The sequence below is a fragment of the Cornus florida genome, unplaced genomic scaffold (assembly GCF_030987335.1).
Source record: "Cornus florida cultivar Cherokee Brave unplaced genomic scaffold, ASM3098733v1 CherokeeBrave_3.0.0_Hap2_Chr04, whole genome shotgun sequence".
Taxonomy (NCBI): domain Eukaryota; kingdom Viridiplantae; phylum Streptophyta; class Magnoliopsida; order Cornales; family Cornaceae; genus Cornus; species Cornus florida.
In genome coordinates this window covers 105,818,386-105,840,202 of record NW_026775574.1, presented here as the reverse complement: position 1 = coordinate 105,840,202, position 21,817 = coordinate 105,818,386, and the positions used below count along the sequence as shown (strand labels likewise).

At 32.1% G+C, this 21,817-nt stretch overlaps 2 protein-coding genes across 2 annotated transcripts; both read right to left on the bottom strand.

Moving 5' to 3' along the window:
- Positions 1–3,884: 3,884 nt before the first annotated feature.
- On the bottom strand, positions 3,885–4,931 carry LOC132305519 (uncharacterized). Its single transcript, XM_059803152.1, has one exon. It carries the CDS (start codon positions 4,929–4,931, stop codon positions 3,885–3,887), a length of 1,047 nt encoding a protein of 348 aa, XP_059659135.1.
- A 10,378-nt stretch (positions 4,932–15,309) lies between these two features.
- LOC132302396 (ethylene-responsive transcription factor ERF003-like) lies at positions 15,310–16,406 on the bottom strand. The gene is made up of 2 exons (XM_059799227.1): positions 16,127–16,406; positions 15,310–16,047 (listed from the first exon to the last, which is right to left on the bottom strand). Exons 1-2 carry the CDS (start codon positions 16,207–16,209, stop codon positions 15,594–15,596), a joined length of 537 nt encoding a protein of 178 aa, XP_059655210.1. The 5' UTR covers positions 16,210–16,406; the 3' UTR covers positions 15,310–15,593.
- Positions 16,407–21,817: the final 5,411 nt, after the last annotated feature.

Below are 21,817 nucleotides of genomic sequence, written 5' to 3'. Positions count from 1 at the left end.
GTCTATTCATCTAAAGTAGATCAGGGCACCAAATGACCCAAAACACAGCTCAATCTGATGCTTCTTGTTAGTGTTCAAATTCAATGAGTTTCTTTGCACTGTGCAAAGATATTGATATTACGTTTGGAATCACCGAATCGACACTTTGAATTTAAAGTTGAAGGGTTCGTTAATCCAATTTCAAATCAAAAGTTTAAATATTTGACTGTTAGTCGATTGACAAGAATGTATCTTACCGATCTCAAATAGTTTGGACAAGAAATGAAAGATATTGATTTTATATTCGACAAATTTTACAATTGTGACTTTTTAGTGTTCAAATTCAATGAGTTTCTTTGCACTGTGGAAAGATATTGATGTTAGGTTTGGAATCACCAAATCGACACTTTGTATTTGAAGCTGGAGATTCGTTCATCCAATTTCAAATCTGAAGTTTAGATATTTGATTGTTAATCGATTGATAAAATTGTATCTTACCGATCTCAAATAGTTTGGACAAAAACATAAAAGATATTGATTTCATATTCGACAAATTTTATGATAGTGACTTTGTAGTTTATATGGTGAACAAAAAAATAACTAAATTAGGGTTGAAAAACCTTAGTTGATAGTGATGGATGGTCCAAACCATGGGAATGGGATCAAAGATGTGAGTAGTATGGACACTAAGAAATTCACAGATCATCTCTTGGTTCCGGTCAAACAATACAATTCAAAGTATAACTTGGGCCTACCATCAATTGGGCCTACCATGAAGTCTGAGCCAATGGTTAAAAACCAAATTGTATAATAAACCTACACCAACTTGAATGTGGGTCCGTCAAATGGAGGGTAAATTATGATAATTATTAATTATCGATCTCTCCAATGGTATAAACGTGGCACAAATTACAATTATACCCCTCTATGGCATAGGGGTGGAGAAGAGAGGGAGGAGATAGAAGGCTCAGAACACCGAAGCTCTGCCGGATATTCAAAGCTCTGAAGGAAGAGAATAACAAGCTCTCATTGAAGGATTGTTTCTATGGAAATTAATGTTTGTCTACTATTTCCTTTCTCTTGTTTCAAGACTCGAAATTTGCGTGTACAAGTAGCTTAATGCAATTGACATATGGCATGCCATTTTCTTGTCTAACTATTTTAGCACTAGATGGCATTGCCAACAGATGCATCAGTAGTATGAACTTCCTAATGGTGTTTCAAAACTGGCCTTTAGGACCCAGGGTCCTATCCGATCCGATCCGTTTTAATATTTCGGGTCAACGCACAGTCAAAATCCGATAGAATTGTGACATGAATCCCTTAGGTTGGAGGGCCTGGAAGTCCCGGTCCCAAATGAGCAACATTTAGTTTCCCACTTGCACCCCCCGGATTTACGTTGTAAAGTGTAAAAAAACATGGATGGAGCGGAATGACCAAACTAGGCACTTCTCATTTAGTTGAAGACTTCTTATGCATTATACTAAAGAGATGAATTGGTTCCCCATGTGATTTATTTTGACCAACAATCTAAATTTAAAAACTGCTTTAGACTAAAAGTCGGTAAGAGTGGTAGAACCTTCTGCTTCAGTTATATCTTATGCAAAGAAATTTGGTTGGAGTGGTAGAACCTTCTGCTTCAATTACTACTTCTGCAAAGAAAAATGCTTTTAAGACTGATTTGTTTGACTTTGATCCATCATTTTTTATCGGTCATGCTTACAAGAGGAAAGTGGAGTTTTACTTTCTTAGATTTTGCAGGTATGATCAAGAAAAAGTTATCGGTGAAGTAATTCTATATAAATAACAAATCGAACTAGATAGCATTACTTTGATGGAAGGTTGGTAAGGGTATTAGTTCACTCAATTTGCTTTCAAGAGCCAATAAATAGATTAGTCTCTTTTGTTCAACCTCCTTAATGCGTACATATTTGACAATAGAATTCGGATTCTCTTACATTTGCTTATGCAACACCAATAAGTTTTTCATGTATATATTACACCACGATGTAATTAATCTGTTGCACTGGTGATATAATTTAAGATCAATCTTAACAATTATGCACTTAGCATCTAACCTATTTTGGGATATTGAGCCGGATACGGATCTTCTCATTGGGACAACTCTCTCCAGCTCTCTTCAAAATTAATCTGAAGGTTAATATAAAAACATGTGATTCATTAATTGTCACATCTCCCTTCCCCTCTTTCTCTCTCCTCTCAACTTCTCTGTAATGCTATGTTCGGTAGAAAGGAATAAAGAGGGGTGGAAGGAAAATAGGAAGGAATGAACAAATTTTCTTCGTTTGATAGAGATGATATAAGGAAAGAAATGATAATATGAAGAATGAATCATCATTCATCCTTCACAAATTTCTATCCGCCCAAATATGTGCTAACACCTTCACAAATTTTCATCCACCAAAATATGGGCCAAAGATAAAAGATAAACAAGTAAGCCTATTATAGAAGTTTTAAATTACTACATTACCCTTCATAAATATTTAATAAATCCCATAAATAAAGTAATGGATGGGTTTAATAGTAAAAACAACTTAATTTATCTTTCCTTTTCTCCTACCAATCAAATTAAATTGTTAGTTTTTTTCATTCTCTTCTATGCATCCAACCGAACAAAAAGAGGGAAACATTAATATCTTCCCTAGAGATGTATCAGTTATCCTTTCTTTTCTCCCTTCCATTTAATTTTTTTCTTTCAAGGAAGCATAAATCTTAGATACTTCCCTAGGGATGTATCAGTTATCCTTTCTTCTCTCCCTTTCATTCAATTTTTTTCCTTCCTATTAAATAAAGAATAAATCTTAGATACTCAGACCAAATTTCTCTTCCCTTTTCAGTAACTTTCATACCCAAATTTTGCTTGCCGAAACCGCCAGCTTGTAATATATACACACATATATAATTAAAAGAAAAGAATGATTAATTCTGGAAATGAAAAATAAAAAAATTAATGAATGGAGTCTTGAAACCAACAATTGAGGTTTTAGGTTTTGCTCAGTTCACCAAGAAATAATCATAAATATATGTTGAGTTTAAAAAAAGAAAATCAAAACAAATTAATAAACTAAGAAATCAATCAAGGAATCCATTGGGTCTCTTTAAAAATTAATTAAGGTTTTAGATTTGATAAATGTATTGGCATCACGAGTTTCGGAGGCGTGGCTTTCATGTCTACAACTCAATTCATCATTCATTATTTTTTTATTTTTTTTATTTAAAGAATTAATCATTTTTTTCTTTTATTTATATGTGTATATAATACGTTTAGTATTAGTTTCTGGAAAGCAAAATTTGGGTATGAAAGTTACTAAAAGTGGAAGAGAAAATTTTAGTCTTAATATCTCAAATTTAAAGAGAGAGATAGAGAGAAAGGTTGAGACGAGAGAGAAAGATAGATAGAAAGGGAGATGTGGCAAATGATTATGCCTTAATGAATTACATGTTGGAGAGACTATGAGAGAGATATCTCAAGAGAGGAACCGTTTCGATATTGAGCCATCATTCAAAGGTACTGTTTAGACAATTGATCTTATTGCATCATTCAAATGTACGGATTAGATTATTGATCTCATTGAATCTTTTACATCCGGGAAAGAGAAACTGCATTTAATTATGAGAAATCACAACTTTAGAAAGATGAACAAATTAATTAAGTGAAAAAGAGCAATTAACACTTCTCTTTTGCTACATCTTTTACATGTTTGATTACAACATATATATATTCAAATCAAAAAATTAAATCAAACACAAAGAGAATTGAGAGAGAGAGAGGAAAACAACATGATTGTTAGATGTATGTCCTATAAACAAAATCAGAATGCATGGGTTAGTAAGAGTAACAAATATTATATATTACAATTGGTAGATATGAAGTCTTATAATCTTTAGCTTTTCCGAGCATACACCATCAAAGAAAACTCAGAAGGCCCTTTCAGCTTATTCTCTTCCATACTTTCCCACTGCATCACAGAACTACAACCTGGTGATTCCGACGACGACGAGATCTTTGCAGTCTTCAAGAAGCTCTTTTTCTTTTTCTTTTCAATTCCAAACTCACATGATTCTTGTGACAACAAAAGCATCCCATTCTTTTGATCATTCAAATGAGGCAACATCTCATCTTCAAACCCTAATTTTTCAAACCTGAACATGAACAGGGCATACCCATCTTGATCACCATGATCCTTGAACAACCAGTTGTATACATCCCATGAGACCTGTATGCGAACACCATCAACTTCAATCATCCCATTCCCTCTAAACTTCCACTTCAAATGATTAACCTGCAATACCCTTTTGTTATCAACACTGAAACACAGACTTGGATCATCGCCAACCCTACAATCTATAGATATATCTCTCGTTTTCCCTCCAAAACTAGCTTTTGTGGTGTGCACTTTGTTTCCATGCACATGTTCTCTTCTTAGAACCATAGCTTGGCCTCTCCGAGGCTTTGCTGCTGTGGTTTTGGAATAAGCTTTGTCTAGAGAGTCTCCGACGAGGAGAACCATTTCTCCGTTCACAACAACGGCGATGTAGAACCCGGATAGGGGATCCGGACGTGACCCAAATTTGGCACTTGTAAGATCCCAAAATATTTGGATACTATTGGTTGTGGTGGATTTGAAATTCATTTTTTGGGATCCATGTTTGTTCCAAAAGATGAAGGGCTTGATGTGGAGATGGAAAGAAGGATTAGAGAAGTTTTCGTTGCGGTGCGTGTCAGCGGCGGAAGGGCTCTTAAGGAGGAGTTGGAGGTGGAGGGAATGGCTGAAGCGGTGTCGGGACCAGGTAAGGGCAAAGAGGCCAAAGTCAGTTTGGTAGAAGGAGGTTGAGAGATTGCGATTGGCGGAGACACGTGGTGCCACCGTGGAGTGGTGTTTGGCGGCGGAGGTGGTGATGGTACCAGTGTTGGTGTGGGAGCAATACATATCTTGGGTTTGTGTTAATTTTGGGAGGAGAGAAGAGTTTTTAAGGGAGGGGGAGAGAATGTAAATGTTGACAATGTTGCAAATATTCGTAAAGAGCAAGCGCAAAAAAGACGGATTAAATAGGGCTATACAAATAATAGATATATACTGTGTATCACATAAATTTGAACATTAGACTCTTTCAGGTCAAAATTCAAATCCAACTTTCTTAACATATGAATCTCGACCCCCTCCATTCCAGGGATTCTGTGCCTACGTGTTGCACGAGATTATGTTGCATAAGATTCAATAGAAGTAAATGTATTTGAATTGTATTTTCTAAGGAACATAAATTTTATCACTAAACCAATTCTTTGGGATTAGGAATGATATTTATTCGTTCCTTTGATGTGAAATATATTTAAATTTATCAACTATATCTAATGTATAGAAATTCCATCCATCAGTTATGGTCATCGATTAAACAAATTGGTATATCTATAACTGTGGTGTGTACATTTTCTAACTTTTAGGTACTGTATGATAAAAATTACTCTCTCCATGTATATTAGTTTAGCAAAAAAACTCATACCGATATGAGTATTTTAATCCATGGTTTGTAGTTGCGGTATTGGTAACGGTTGAGGTGTGACGAATTCAGACAAATATTAATATAAATTTGCCGGTTCATGGGGGTGTTTGACGGTAATGGTTCCTAGAAAAAGGATTACAAGCCTAGCGAAACTTTTTTTTTTTTGGAGGGAGGGAAGATGTTGACAAAATAGATAATTTTTCAATAATTTTTTTTTTTTTTTTTTTTACAGGTTTTTTCATTTCAAAAGAGATAATATTTTTAATGGTTACTTTTTATTTTTTGGTCCCGTAAAAAACAAATTATTCAATTTTTTTTTTTTTTTTGTCAAAAGAGACCTAAAATATTAAAGATTAGAAATAAATAGAGAAAATCTAAAAAAAAACGATTGTGTCATCTAAAAAGTAATAATTATTTACTTGTAAAGTTAGTGTTATAATTACCATTTCATTTAAAATTATAATGCAAATGTTAAAAAGTGAAATACGAATACAAGTTATAGCCTCCCTAATTAATTTAACTATTTAACTCTAAATAAGTCAATAAAATTGGTCAGATTTTAGAAATAGGTAGTTGACTTTTTCAAAGAAGACTGAAATTGGTTTAGTTTGGGCACCATGCTTGAATTGATTAGATTTGAAAGTGTCTATAACTGTTGAATCATTAGAATTTTCCGGCAATTAAACAATATATATAGAAAACGTGTTTAAATTAATGGTAACACCAATAGTATTATATAATATAATTAAGAATCTACATAAGGTTGCAACATAATGTAATAATACTTTAACTTGGGATATATATAAATGAAGGGCCAATAAATATAACATGGTTTTGAATCTTTAGTCCTAGTTCTCATCTCTTTTGGATGGATCATAAGAGGTTAATTAACTTTATTACGAGTTGAATATATTGATTTTGACCACTTAATTAATGGGTCACTATCCTAGTGGGGTGTATCATGTATGGAAATAATATAGGCCAAGGGGACCATGTTTAAACAACTAATGAACAACCATGACCCATTGCTTTGGTTGCATTTACACACCACACACACACACACACATATATCTATATATATATATATATAATGGATCGATTATTAGTTACATTGAAGTACATACAAGTCAAGAAAATGGAGTAATAATCTACTACGTGTTGAAGGAAATAAACTTAGACTTGAAAGTCTGACAAGTCCCAACGTAACGCAGCCACTACATGCACTCTTTGAACGTTGATCAAAATTCTTCGTCTGTCCACTAATCAACGTTACAAAAATATACTAGTATAAACTAACAGTCTCATATCTAAACATTTGTAAATATACAATCTCTAATCTCTTGATATGTATGTTCCATTCATCGGTCAATATAAGATGTATCAATAACAGGACGGTCTTGAGATTCTCAAAATTTTAAAAGGTCCTAAGTGAACTTCCAAATGCGAGGCCATTATATACAAAATTTCAAGTGCAAAAAAAAATTTATAAGTGTGCGAAATTTTCATTAAAATGAATTATAAGCACCAAAGGCAGGTCGAAATAATTTGGAGCATTAAGCGAATTTTTTTTTTTATAAGTTTGCTGAATTTTTTTGTTTTTTGAGGCACGGATGTACTGTGGGCTTAGTGAGGGAGGCATCCGCCCCGACTGAAATTTTTTATTATTGCATTTTGCACCCCTAAATTTGTGTTTTTTTTTTTTTTTTTTTTTTTTTTTTGCATTTATATCTATAAAATTTTAAAATTGCCCCCACTAAAATTATAAAAAAAATCCCTCTATATAAATTTGCTCTCCCTCATATGAATTTCTAAATCCGTCCCTCGTTATTCCTCTCCCAACTAAGACCATCCACGGAGGAAGGAAGGACTGCCACAACGTTCTCTTCTAGTTCTTTCTCGACTGAGACTTTGATTTTTCACACAGTTCAATTTCATCACGTTTATTTTAAGAGTTTACGATTAAAGAACTTCACCACTTTAAATTTCAGTGTTTAAAATGGTCAATTTTTTTTACTTTAGATTGGTGAAATTTTACTATTAACAAATAAACAGCTAAATTGGTAATCAGAGGGTCTATTTGACTAATTTAGCTGTCTATTTGTTACAATCAAAGTGATAGACAAAATTTAGTCCCCCACCATGTGCTAAGACCGTGCAGAGCGGTGACGCATCTCCAGATTTCTCTCATATATGTCACACCCAATTTTATGTTCCTAATTTTGTTAATTTCTTTTGGTGCAAAATATCTTTACTTTTCCAAATTCATTGTTAATTAAATCTATCAAGATTGGAAAATTATTTGCCAGACAAATTTTGATTTCTTAAATCAATTGAAGTGACAAAATTTTCGCCAATATAGCCCCAAAAAAAATTACAAGGTAGAAGGCCGGGGTCAAACCTTGCATCTGCTTTTGTATATATATATATATATATATGCATTGTGTGCCATTTTAGAGAAAATAATTGCGATGACAAATAAATTTATAAAGTCTTACCAAGTATTCAATAATAAAATGACACATAGTGGTTAGCCGAAAGACAAAATTGACTAGGCAAAATTGACTAATGACCAATAAGTTCCACTAAAGTTGAAAAACCCTCTCATGAAACACATACTCAAAACGGATTGATATGTGTGTGTGTGTTTTGTTTTCCTTTAATTTCTTTTCTTTATTTTTGTTTTTGTGTCTTTCTTTGTGGCTTTTGGTTTTGGATCAACTAAATAATCTCAATATGAAATTTGTGATTTATTTTTGGGTGAATTGCATAAAACTAAACCTCCTCTTCTACATTAATTTGTCAAAAAAATTAAAAAAAACCCTCCAACTAATCGAGGGAGTTAACTTTTGGTTTTTTTTTTTTTTTTTCGGAACTTTTAATTAAATTTATACAATTGTGCAAATTGCATAAAAGGTACCTCTCTAGACTTGGTAGAGATATTTTTTATAGTAAGTCAAAAGTAACCCCTTCCCCTTCCCATTCCCCTTCCCCTTCCCCCTATGCTAGTTGGAGGGGAGTTTTTTTAAAAAGAAAAAATAAATAAATAATAAGGGTGATTTACTACAAAAATCTACAAGTTAAGAGAGTTTAATGTAATTTAGCCATTTTTATAAACTTCCAGAGATAAATTTTTACTATTACAAATTTCAAGAGGTGTAAGATTGTGACTTCCCTCTTATAAGAACAGTCAAGAACTCTCACTGTTTAGTCATTGGATGCAACAATTTTTAACATATGTGAAAAGTCATTTAAAAATAGAAGAACTCATAACTCTTCTCACGAAAAGGATCTCTTAGGTAGGGATAACAATTTGACTTGCGGGGAAAAGTATCCGCCCCGCTTATAGTGGTTTTAGGGGACCGTTTAGCTTATTTGAACGGGAATAATTTTTATTAATGAAAATTCGCGTAGATTCGAAGTGGGAGAGATCACTCCGTCCCATTTAGATAGGTAAATTATTAAATTATTCTTATTTTATTAGTATATATGGTTGGTTATAGAAATCTTAAGTCATATTCACTCCCTTTTTCAACCATTTTAAGTAGAACCTTACAAACTAAGGACACTCATACACTTAAATTTTATGTTAAATTAACTGATTACCCATTTTTTATGAATTTTTTTAATAATTATATTTGAGGGAAAAAAATTAAAAAATGAGGAAAAATTTTGGAACTAAACGGAGCGAAACAGGTGCCGTTGGGGGTGAAAAGGTTAAATGAGGCGTGGATGAGGTGTAAAGACCCCGTTTAGGCAGTTATGGGCAGAAACGAGACGACAATTTCTAAACAATTACGAGAGTTGGAGAGAGTATATCTGCCCAAAACCACCCCCTTACCATCCCTACTCATGGGAGTATTACTCTTTAAAATATTATTTAATCAAAAAAGATAGAAATCTATAGTACTGGAAGATAGAAATGTATAAAATGGGGCCTTGCAAACCCAATATATGTTTTAAGTTGGGTTAAATTTTGAACCCAAGCGTTTGGATTGAGTCGAGAGAAGGCTACTATATATGTAACACGTTTTAGGATAAGCTGACCAGTCTTGGCCCAATATGCAGGCTTACTTCACAAGACTCAAATCTGTAGTACAAACCACAACTCATTCTACTTAATTTTTTACCTTTTGAACCAAGAGTAATGATATACGGTATAAGACTCTGACAAATTAGACTAAAATTATATAGGTAAGAAATGACGTTACGATGATATTATTAATAAGTAAGAAATGACGTTACGATCATATTATTAATCTTTAATGATGTCATCCATCATTTACCGTATCATTCATTATTAGAACCAACAATAGAATGACTTAAGATGTTAGAATTTGAACCCTACAGCTTTGCCAAATGTTAGATAACTAACAAAATTCTCATCAAGTTTAGGGAAAGAGAGAGCACTTGCCTTAAAGAGTCCAGAAATTATTACATGGTCTCAATTCGACACGCAAATGATTATGTCAGCTTTATTCAATGTTTTACAAAGATGTATTAGGTTGTATTTAATGAAATCACATAAATCCCAGATGATGTAATAATTTTTCCAAAGAGTCCAACAAATTTAAAAGGGTTTTTTTGTGCAACAAAAGAGGATGAAAGTTTTTTGGCTTTCCAGGGTGTAGGCCACCAATTTTTTTTTTCTTTTTATTATTTTTCTTCTTTCCAGTTCCCAAAGAAAGCTTTTTGGCTATTGTATTTACTATTTATTTGGGTAAGTTGGGTTTTGGATTTTTGCATGAATCACTTGATCTAAAGCATCTATAACAAATGATGTAGAAAACCAGAAAAAAAATAAAATAAAGAATTGCAACATATATGTGTATAATTTAGGGTTTGTGGAAAGTGTTTGAGGGCATATGATTGTCTCACCTCATGAGATTCCCATACACCATGATCGGATACATCATTATTAGTTTTGACTACCTTTTTTTTAATAAAAATCTCTCCTTTGACTGACTCTGGAGTTTTTCACTTGCACAAATTAAAATTTGCACAAAATATACCACGTTTGAATTTTACCCTCTTCAAAATGAAATAATGAAAGTTCGAGTTTTCAACGGGACAAAATTATAACTATAAAAAATAAGAACACCCCATTTGTTGAATCTAACAAAAATCAGTAAAAAACCAAAAAAAAAAAAATTTATAACACTGAAAAATACGAAAACAAACTCTTAAGCAATAGAATTTGGTTTGTTACAACCAAAAGATTGTAGGTATTGATTATTGGTCTGTTTTCGATTCAAATTGGGTCTCTATGATTGTTCCAAGACAATGTATCCATATGCTTATTTCCACTTAATTTAGACAATTCAAATGGAGCATAGACTTCTGCTCCGTTTGGTTGGAGGGATGAAAAAATGGATGAAAGAGAGAGAGGGAGAGATGGATGAGTCATCCAAGGAAGGGAAAGTGTCTCCTTCATTTTTTGTTTGGTTGAATGGAAGGGACCGGAGAAAGAATTGATGGAGTGTTAATTTTTTTTATTTGGTTAGAAGGAAGAAAATGATAGTTTGTATATATTTTTTTTACTAATATACCCTTAGTATATAAAGTTATAAAATTAATTAGTTTAAAATTATTTAATAATATTGACCTCTACTAACAAGTTGTCTAAATTGAATGTTTTATACTTACCAAACAATTTTTTTTTTTTTACATACCAACCAATTAATTAATTTAAATTTATTTAATAATCACTATAGTTGTTTAACGCAACAGGGTTTTAACAAATTTTTAAGAAGGATAAAAATGAAAATTATTACAAATTTTCATAGTTATCATTTTCTCTCTCCACTCTCCCCCAAATTTGGGCGGATAAGAAAATTTATAGCAAGGACGGATGAAGATGTTTCATCCCTCCTTACTTCCTCCCTCTCTTCCCTTCCCTCAAACAAAACATGAAAACATTCATCCATCCCTCCTCCCCCAATCAATCCCTCCAACCAAACATAGCATTCACGACCATCTGTTCTACAAGAAAGTATATCATGTTCTATGTAGGGCGGAGCCAGTAAATGCCCAGGTCACATGCCCCTGCCTGAGCCCGCCTACTATAATTTATATTTATAATTTTATTCCATGCATATATAAAAAAATTCATATAATGCCCTCCCTAAAATTTTTATTTTCTAAAATTATCTCTTAGTTTTTATTTCTTTTCTTTTTTATTCTTTAAATTTATTTAATTTCCTTAAAAATAGTTAAACTTTTCTTTTTGAATCAAACTCTAAATTTTTTTTCCTTTCAAAGTTCTCCTATTTTTCATTCCTTTTTTTCTAATTTATGTCAATTATTTATCTTTCTTATACTCATATTATTTTGCAATAACTTTTTCTTTTTTGCCTCTTGATTTGAAGAACCATATTTGTTGCCATGTTTATTGATTTTTTTATTTTGTTTTACGTTGTGCCCCTAGATTTAATTTTTGGCTCCGCCCCTAACTGCAATTCCTGTAAGGGTATTTACACGTGGTATCATACCCAATGTATAATTATAAAAACTATTAATTTGCATTATTATATGAGAAATGAATAATATAAAAATATATATATTATTGTGCATTGATCGAGATATCATGTCTAAAATATTACCGTGTAAATTATACAATATTCCGAAAATATTGGATAATTTTTCGAGTTCTTAGCGAGATCCTGTCCCTCCAGTCTCCACTTGATTGGGAAGAGGTTGGTCAGGTGAAATTTCACATCTCTCTCTCGAACTAAGGTCACAAAATTCAAACGAGTAATGATGTAAACTCACTAAAATGCCATGATTTACCCTCCTCCTTTGCTGAATTAAAAGAGAAACAAAATAATGAGACCAACACAACTTTAGTTTTTGATGCTTGTGGGGAGCAAAATCAATTCCCAAACAACACGCAATCATGAAGCTTCTTTGAAAGTGGTTGAACACCAAGACTCCTAAAAGCAAGCATCAACAGTTATAAAACATTACATAACAATATACAAACATCTGTCATATAATATCTATACTTACATACATATATCTATAGAGGGATACCAAAGATGACAAGGAGGTAACTCAAGCACTAAACCAAGCGGAAGGTTTACCATAGAAATTAAAGGTAATATTACATAATCTACTTAAAATAAAAATAAAATTATTAAGACCTTATTTGGTTTAATTTTTTGAAAATACTTTTCTGTAATTAACAAATTTCTGTTTTCTAATAACTCACAAAAAAAAAAAAAAAAAAAAAAAAAAAAAAAAAAAAAAACTGTACAAAAATCTAATTAGTTAACGGATTTGAAAATTATTTTCTGAAAAATTAATTAAAAAAGTTTATTTTTAGAGAACTGTCTTTTATAATTATCTTTAAATAGTTTTTTATTTTCAGAGTTCTTAACAACTGTTTTCTAAATGACTAACCAAACAAACCTTACTGCTTTACTGATTATTTAGCAGGGTTCTCCTAAAAAATGATGAAAGAAAAAAAATATATGAAAAATGTTTGTTTAATTTTTTCATGTAATTGTCCATGGCCTTGTGTCAAAAGTGCCTAATTATTGTGATTGTATAATCAAGATCCGACATTTGAAATGTAAATGATGTGGAAACCGAATATAAAATTCATTTTACTGTCCATATCACTTCGAGTAAAGTTAATTATCCCATAAAAGGTAAAATGAAATAATGAAATACTAAGTTAATAAAAGTGCAAAAAGAGGTAAAAGTCACTGCATCAATAATCCCCACATCATAGAAAGAAAGTTGTAATTTGCTTTGGAGTTCACTTATAACGACTATATAGATGGTAAATTAAATCATCTGATAGCATACATTACAATATATATATATATTTTATTACAATATTTTCTTTATCTATTATAAATTCATAATAAATTTTTTAACTTCTAGACAAATAAATTGCTAGAGTGTTTTTTTTTTTTCTTACTCATGATATTGAACATCAAAATTTATCAAACTTCTGAACTTGATTGACCCCATTTTTAACTTAAATTCAAATTTGAACCCGACAAAGCAGAAGCTTGATAAGAAAAGTAATTGAACAAATTTGAAAGCACAAAAATTTCAGGGAAAATAAATTTCTCGTTATGATTATTGAAACTTAAATATTTATACTCTGAAAAAAAAAAAAAAAAAAAAAAAATTCTCCTATCTTTTTCTTATCAAAGAAAAAAAATATTATATTATTAATTATGTCAAATAATTATAATCTAAGATAATCTCCAACTTAACGTTAGATGGGAGGAGATACCAAAGACTTTGTAACCCAGTGACATTTCCTCTATCTTTCAATTTGGACGGTAAAAGCTCGAGTGGTGGAAAAAAAAAAAAAAAATGTTAAAAGGGATATTCTCAATATCATCGGGCACCAAAATAGTGAAATACATAGAGTTAGAAAGTGAGTTCGCCTATTTACATGGCACGAAATCACGAAAATTGTGAAATACATGAAGTTAGAAAGTGAGCTTGCCTATTTAGATGGCATGAAATATAGAAACAGATATACATTCCTTCCCATAAAATATTAGGAGAGGAGGGAGATAATGAAAACACCTTGTATTAATTCAGTCCTTTTCTTTAGTAGCAGCAATTTCAGAGCAAAAGACTTTCTCTTATATGAATCCAAAAAGACTTTCAAACACAACAATTGAAAAAGGTTTTCCTTTAACATAAATCCCCACCCACCCCAAGAAATATGAACACACTTCTTTACCTTTTTTGAAAACTATACTTACTCTTTCTCAGTGTAGTTTACTTTGTACAGATAATGTTAAAGCTTGAGTCTATATCTATCCACAACGCCTAGGACTTTCAATTCATTTGCAATGATTGGAGCAATGTAGATGTTCCCTCATCCTCCTCCTCTCTTTTTTCCCGAAAACGGGAATTCATCCAACATCAACCCTTTGAAATTTTGGCTGGAATGTAAAACTCGGATATGTTCATTTAAGTCCGGGTATTTTTGCATCTTGTAAGAGTTGAACTCTAGATGTTCGAGTTCATGGCACGCCCCTTGAGACAAGGGATGGCAATTTGTCCTGCGGGGATAGGTATCCTCCTGTTTATAACAATTTTGAAAGACCATTTAGCTTATTTGGACGGAAATAATTTTTATTAATAAAAATTCGCGCGGGTTCAAGGCGGGGACGGGGGAGGTCACCCCGCCCGGCCCCGCCCCACCCGTTTAGATAGGTAAATTACTAAATTACTCTTATTTTTTTAATATATATAGTTAGCTCTAGAAACTTCAAGTCACATTTACTCACTTTCTCGACCGTTCTAATGAGCGGCAAAGCCTTACGAATTAAGAACGTTAATATCCTTGAATTTTATATTAAATTTTTTATTGCCTATTTTTTGTGATTTTTTTCAATAGTAATATAATTGTATTTAAGGAAAAAAAAAAATTAAAAAAAGAGGAGAAATTATGGAACTAAAAGAGGTTAGGCGGCTACCCGCAGGGGTAAAAAAGTTATACAGGACAAAAATGGGATAGAATTGTCTCCCGTTTAGACGGTTTTGGACAAAAACGGAACAGGAATTTCTAAATAATTGTGAAGACCGAAGAGGATGCCCCAGTCAAAATCGCCTCCATTGCCATCCCTACTTGAGACCCTATAACAACTTGGCCATTTGTGCGAGCTACCCTAGTCGGCTTATTCATGTTTTTCTATAAAATAAAAAACAAACAAACAACCACTACCAAACCACGACATGTTTGGGGGTATAATTTGGTTCCGAAATGTAAATTAATAATTTATTACCCAGACAAGAAATGACTCATGTGAATTGTCAATTGCTTCTGCTAGTAAAATTTGGTCAATGACATCAATATCACATCAATTAAATTACCCATAATTGGCGGTCCAAGACCAAGACGTGATCAAGAAAAGATTACAGCACAGTACTATACAGACTACATAGAGCATCTTCAAATGGATCATCCACTTGAAATTGAAATTCTAAGATTCAATCACCTAATACATTTGAAAAGGTTCTTAAGAAAATGAGTTAAATTAGTAAATTAAGTGACATTAATTAGGATAGCAAGAGAGAGATGGATGATCTAGCTTGAGATGTTTATTGATAGTAAGTCACATGGTCTGAGGTGGGACAACAGAGCATAGCTCAATCGACCCATAATCAAGCAATTCTTCGATCATTTGCTCGATATGGTCTTCTTCAAGAGGCTTGAATTGTTGGGTATTTTCCACCATTGGTTTATTTTCTGGTGCCCACATTTCATTTCTGTTGACATTCCAAGCAATGCCATTGACATTAGCAGTGACAACATTGGGAGAAGTCATCAGCCTTTGTGGCTCTTGCACTGACGCTTTGGTCATCATTTGCAGCGAAGCCATATAGCATTTCTGCAATTTGGCTGTCAAAGTAGCCGAGAGAAGTTTCGATGACGATGACGAAAACTGCGACGGGTTGTAGGGGAAGTTGGTTCTGGCCCTCCCACCACACATTAGCCTCGCTGCCTCATCATAGGCTCGTGCCGCGGCCTCGGCCGTTTCAAAAGTCCCTAGCCAAATTCTAGTCTTCCTGCACAAAAACGAGCATTAGTTCAGATGATATAATCTCTTCTTTATAAAAAAAAAGTTTAACGTTCGAGCTCACTTACAGCAACGGATGGCGAATTTCAGAAACCCAAGAGCCCCAATGCCTCTGCCTAACGCCTCTGTAACGCTGTTGTGGTCTGGCCATGGTTGGTGTAATCTGAAATGTTTTTTTTTCTTTTTGTGGCGAAGTGTGAAAAGTGAGAATGAGGCAAGACAATGGTGTACTTGGTGAAAGAAGGGGTTGTGGGGGATTTTTATAGTTGGGTTTTGTAGAAAGATAGTTCAGTCATTGTGGTGGTCTTTTTGTTTTTAGCCTTTAGGAGCCAAAATTAAGCAAATGGGACCCACAGGGGTTTTGTCTACTGGGAACCAGTTGGCTATTGTGAGTGACATAATTAATCGAATAAAATAGCCAAGGTAGAACAAAATCTTAAGTTACCAAATTCAGTTCACTTGATTACAACAATAAATAATATTTCATTGCTCTCATTGTTGAAGACAATCTAGGGTTATTATCATATATATATATATATATATATATATATATATATATATATATACTTCATTTGACTATGAATATCATATGAAGTTTCTAACATAGTTTAATTGATGGAAAATATGATGGGAGAAATGTTATAATTTATACAATTTAATTTTTTATAAAATGAGAAGGAAAAGAATTAGAGAGTTATTTTGGTTACAATAAAAAGATTTTATTTTTGTCTTGAAACATTTATTTTATATCTTTTTATTTACCGTCTTTCTCGTAAAGCAAAATCACACTAAAAGAAAAAGACAATATAAAATAACCATAACGGATGGATCGAATGAACATCAAATAATTTATGTTATTTCTCTTGAATTAGAACTTTCTTGTTTCAAATGTGATATTTTGCTTCTTCTTTTTTTCAATTTCTGGCGGCTCCAAAATTCATGTCTTATTTAAAAGTTCAATGTAAAATGATTGTAATAGTATTCTTCCCTTGTAAAACTTTTCTATGCGAATAGTTTTTTAAAGGTAAAAGCGCAAAAATACCCCTGAACTATCACCAAAGTAAAAAATACCCCCTAAACTATTTGGGGTTGCAAGTCGAACTCTCATCTATACCAACATTGCAAAAATAACCCTCCCAATCATCGGAACACATTTTTTGGCGTCTGTTCATTCACACGCCAGTGTATTTTCAAGTAATGCCCAAATTACTCTTTTGAATGACTATTAGACCTCCGAAGAAAGTGTAAAAAACTCTGAACTATCAAAAAAGTGAAAAATAACCCCCTAAACTATCTTGACTTACAAATCAAACCCTGAACTATACAATTTATTTTTGTTATTTTTTTAAATTATTATTATTATGATTACCACCGGCACACTACTATTATTATTATATTTTATTTTTTAAACTATTTTTTTTTTATAATTTATGGGCTTCCATAAACTGTTTGTAGGTATATAGATCCACCAAGCAACTAATCAACCAAATTTTTTGTTATTATTTAAATAATAATGATAATAATTATTATTATTATTATTTTATTTATTTATTGATAATTTATGAATTCGCAAAAATTATTTATAGGTATATGGATCCATCAAGCAATTTATTCTTATTATTATTATTCTTATTGTTAATTTGCAAGGGTCAAAGTGATTCACTTATCTTGCAACTAAGCAATTTATTTTTGTTATTATACTATTATTATTATTTTATTATTATTATTATTATTATTAGACAAAATTGTAAAAAACTCCCTGAACTGTTTGGTTAGTTGCAAGATGGCCCCTAAATGTTATTATGGATATTATACATTTATGATATTTTACAATTTTTATGTAAATTAATAAGTGGGTGTATTTTGGTAATTTTGACTCTCTGGGAGCCGAAAAATATAGTTCGGTGATTGAAAATGTTCTTTTTAAAACGTTAGTACAGATAGATGGGAGTTAGATTTGTAACTCCAATAATTTAGAGGGATTTTTTTTACTTTTAATGATAGTTTACAAGATTTTTTGCACTTTTGCATTTTTAAAATTTAAAATTGGCACCTTTAAAATTTAAAAAAAGACCATCAGAATTCACTTGTCCTATTGAGAACGAAATGGACTGAAAACATTTTACACGAAACTTACAACACATGTTTTGTAAAGCCGACAAAGACACAAAAGCCTGCAGAAATCGACCACTCTCAAAACTTTGTGTGTTAAGTCTGTCCATCTACAAACCCATTTTTTCAAATCAAATTCTATAGGCCGAGTCGCTATTTTTGACCATATGTTTCTTTGTATCACGACGCAATCTAATTCATACATTAAATAATTCAATCTATTTTCAACACAAATAACATTTTATCTCTCACTTTAATGTTTGGTGATATGGTTGCGTACTCTTGTAACTACCAGTTATATGCTAATTTTTCTGGACCCACAAAATCACTGATTCTTTTTTTTGTATGTACATTATTACCTATATTTACATTAACACTCAATTATAAAAATATTTCACTTCACATTCTTACTCCTACTGATTTTTATATATTCAAAAGATAACGTCTCTCTTTTTCCCTCTGTACCACCCCCATATTCATGGTAATTAATTCTTTTTCATATTCTCGTATTCCCACTCAAATTTTTAAAATGTACACTATATATTCTTACATTCACAAATATATTCTTACTTTCACAAATCTTTTTAGTCTAAAAGAAAGAAAAGTAAATTGACTGTATTATTTCTTCACTATCTACTGTCCACAACATTCATGATAATTTAGAAAGTGCTAACATGCATGACTAAAATATCAAAGAATTTGAATTTCACACCAATACATGTTGGGCACAACCCAACATATGTCAAATAAACTAAAAATAATAAATTTTTATATTTATTATTTTATTTTAATAATATTTTAGCGTCACCATAAAAAAAAATTCCTTAATTAGCCACTCCAAAGATTATGATGGCACATGAGGTATTATCAAATTTTTAAAATTGTTTTGAATATTGTTTTCCACAACAATCAATTTAGGAGGGTGGCATGAGTTGTATGTAATTTTTTGTTTTTGGAAAACTCTTATCTCATTCAACAAATGATTTTGATAATTATCTTGAAATTCTCAAGATTCAGCCTTTAATTACAAAATTGAAAACTTTAAAAATAAATTGGTTTACAGCTAAAGAGAATTACGGGACCCACGGGGTACAGTCAGACGCGTGATGCGGGACCCAAACTAGAACATGGATGATGAGCGAGCAACCCAAAGTCTAAAAACCACACTTTCTTTCTTTCATGCCCTGCTGACGCGCTCCCGTCCATGTCACGCCGCTTCTGGCGCTCTCTCTATCTTCTCAATTGCTTCACAACTCACAACTATATATGTGTATTATTTGTATAGTACTCGTATGTGTGTGTATATATATTATACGTGTGTAATGTGTACATACAGACAACCATATACGATTGAACAAAGAAGTTCAGATTCTGAGTTGGTAATGGGATAAGAGCATTATATATATATATATATATATATATATATATATATATATATATAATTCACAAGCATCGCATACCTCACTCTCTCTTTTAAACCGCACTCCTTGTTCCTTAACATACACATATTCATATATGCATGGCTGCATGCCTAACAAATATTCCATCCATTTCAATTTAAGTGTTTCAAAGAAAATAATTAATTTGGAATGGAAAAAATATTTTATACAATTAAGTATATTAATTGTTTTGATTTATATATATGGACTAATATTATGAAAATATATGCAAATACAGGCCATTTTGAGTTCCACTTACCCCAAGTTGAATGTGTGTGTGTCATAGAGACTGATAGGCTCCAACTAGTTTTTAACTAGACCAAGAGTATGTCGTGAGATGCATGCATCTGATGACAGATGTCTATGAGTTTTCTTTTAAATTAACAATGTTTTGAATACAAGAAATCATTCAAGAATCACTTCGTCATGTTACTCCTATTTACATCATCCTATCATGAAAATAATAATAATAATAATATAAAAATATCTTTAAATAAAATGATACGAAGTAATCAAAAGTGAGGTTGAGTTTGGTCAAAAGAATGATACTCGTAAAAAAAAAAGGGTAGAGTAAGATATGTAATCTACTGTAAATGATATTTATATATAATTTTGGTTGTATAATCCTTGTATTGTTCTCGTTCAAAATGTTAAGAGTCTTTCCCTTAAAATTTGTCCCAATCAAGAGGTTAAAAAAGCCAAGAGCTGATCATGACAGCCTTAATTGTATTGGTTGATGGAGGTGTCTCTAGAGTCTAGCGACTTGTTATGGCACCAAGAAGTTACCAATGATCACTTGTCCGACAAAGGGAATTCTTTGTACAGATTTTGGAAATTAAATTATTTTAAAAAATTAATAGCAATTTATTTGATTTTTATTCTAAAAATGTCCGAGGTCCTCGGGGGATTGTGCACCTGTAACTCGTCACTCGAGGTCCCTATCAGCACACTTCCGACTGGATCAGGCCACTCAATCACATGGTATTATATTGTTCGCTTTAGGCCTGAGCCCGTACGATGTTGTTCTTGAATTTTACTCCCAAAAGACTTTATACCAATTGGAGTGACACACCTACATATAAGTACTTCACCTTTTTTTTACTCAGGCGATGTGGAATTGTGCACTTTTAACTCGTCTAGTATGGTAAGCTGTCAATGCCTCATGCACCCGCCTACAAGGTTGTTAAGCGTGGAAGGCTACAAGTGCCTCCTAGGGGGTAGATTGTGACGGACTTGTAGGCGGATGCACGAAGCACTAGCAGCCTACTATACTAGACGAGTTATATGTGCACAATTCTATATTACTTAGATAAATGAAAAGTGAAATGTTTATATGTTAGTGTGTTACTCTAATATGAAGCTTTTTGGAATAAAACCAATAAAATCGCACAGGCTCAAGTTTAAAATAGACAATACCGTATCATGTGATAGATTAAATCGTTATAGTTACAGCTTAAATTACATAGCACATAATGCATATCAGTCCTTAGTCTTATGGGCATAATATCTTAAAAAAGGCGGGATATTGTAAAGGGTTAAATTATTGTCGTTTTGCTCAAGCCTCAAGCGTTCAATATATATATATACACACACACACACGTATTCTCTCTGTGTGATAGATATATACGCAGTATGTATATATATATATACATATCATTGACTATTAGTATTATCTTGTCCCTTAATTTCTTTGTGGCAGATGAGGATTAGAGTTAACACGGTAATTACTAGGATAAAACGCGGTTTCGTGAAGAAACAATCAAACAAGGGATGATGGAAAATGTTTTTGTCTCTCAAAAGTCACCCGCAGACCATGGGATATGCATATATAGACTGCTCCGATCCTCTCCATTTTTCTGGACCTGGTCAAGCTCATCATTGCCATGCCATTCAAAAGATATATCACCTCCATGTGCTTCTTTTTTTCTTGTCCTAATCAAACTATCTATTTCAATCAACTCAATTCATTTTTTTCTTATGTACTGCCCCCACTTTTTAATTTTATATATATATATATATATACATACATACACACACACTCTTATGGTAGTTTGTTCTTCGTCTCCCAAACGTTTCGTTTACTTCAAAAAACAAACAAAAAAAAAAGTTTAGAGTTTGAAAGAAAAGGAAATAGAAATATTTTTAAAAAATTAGGTGTTAACAAAATTAAAAAGGATTAATTTCACTGATATCCCTTAAAGTTTGGCC

Coding starts and splice junctions, on each gene's coding strand:
- LOC132302396 (XM_059799227.1), bottom strand. CDS start 16,209: ATGGCCAGACCACAACAGCGTTACAGAGGCGTTAGGCAGAGGCATTGG. Junction 16,048..16,126: donor GAAATTCGCCATCCGTTGCT/GTAAGTGAGCTC, acceptor GTTTTTGTGCAG/GAAGACTAGAATTTGGCTAG.
- LOC132305519 (XM_059803152.1), bottom strand. CDS start 4,931: ATGTATTGCTCCCACACCAACACTGGTACCATCACCACCTCCGCCGCC.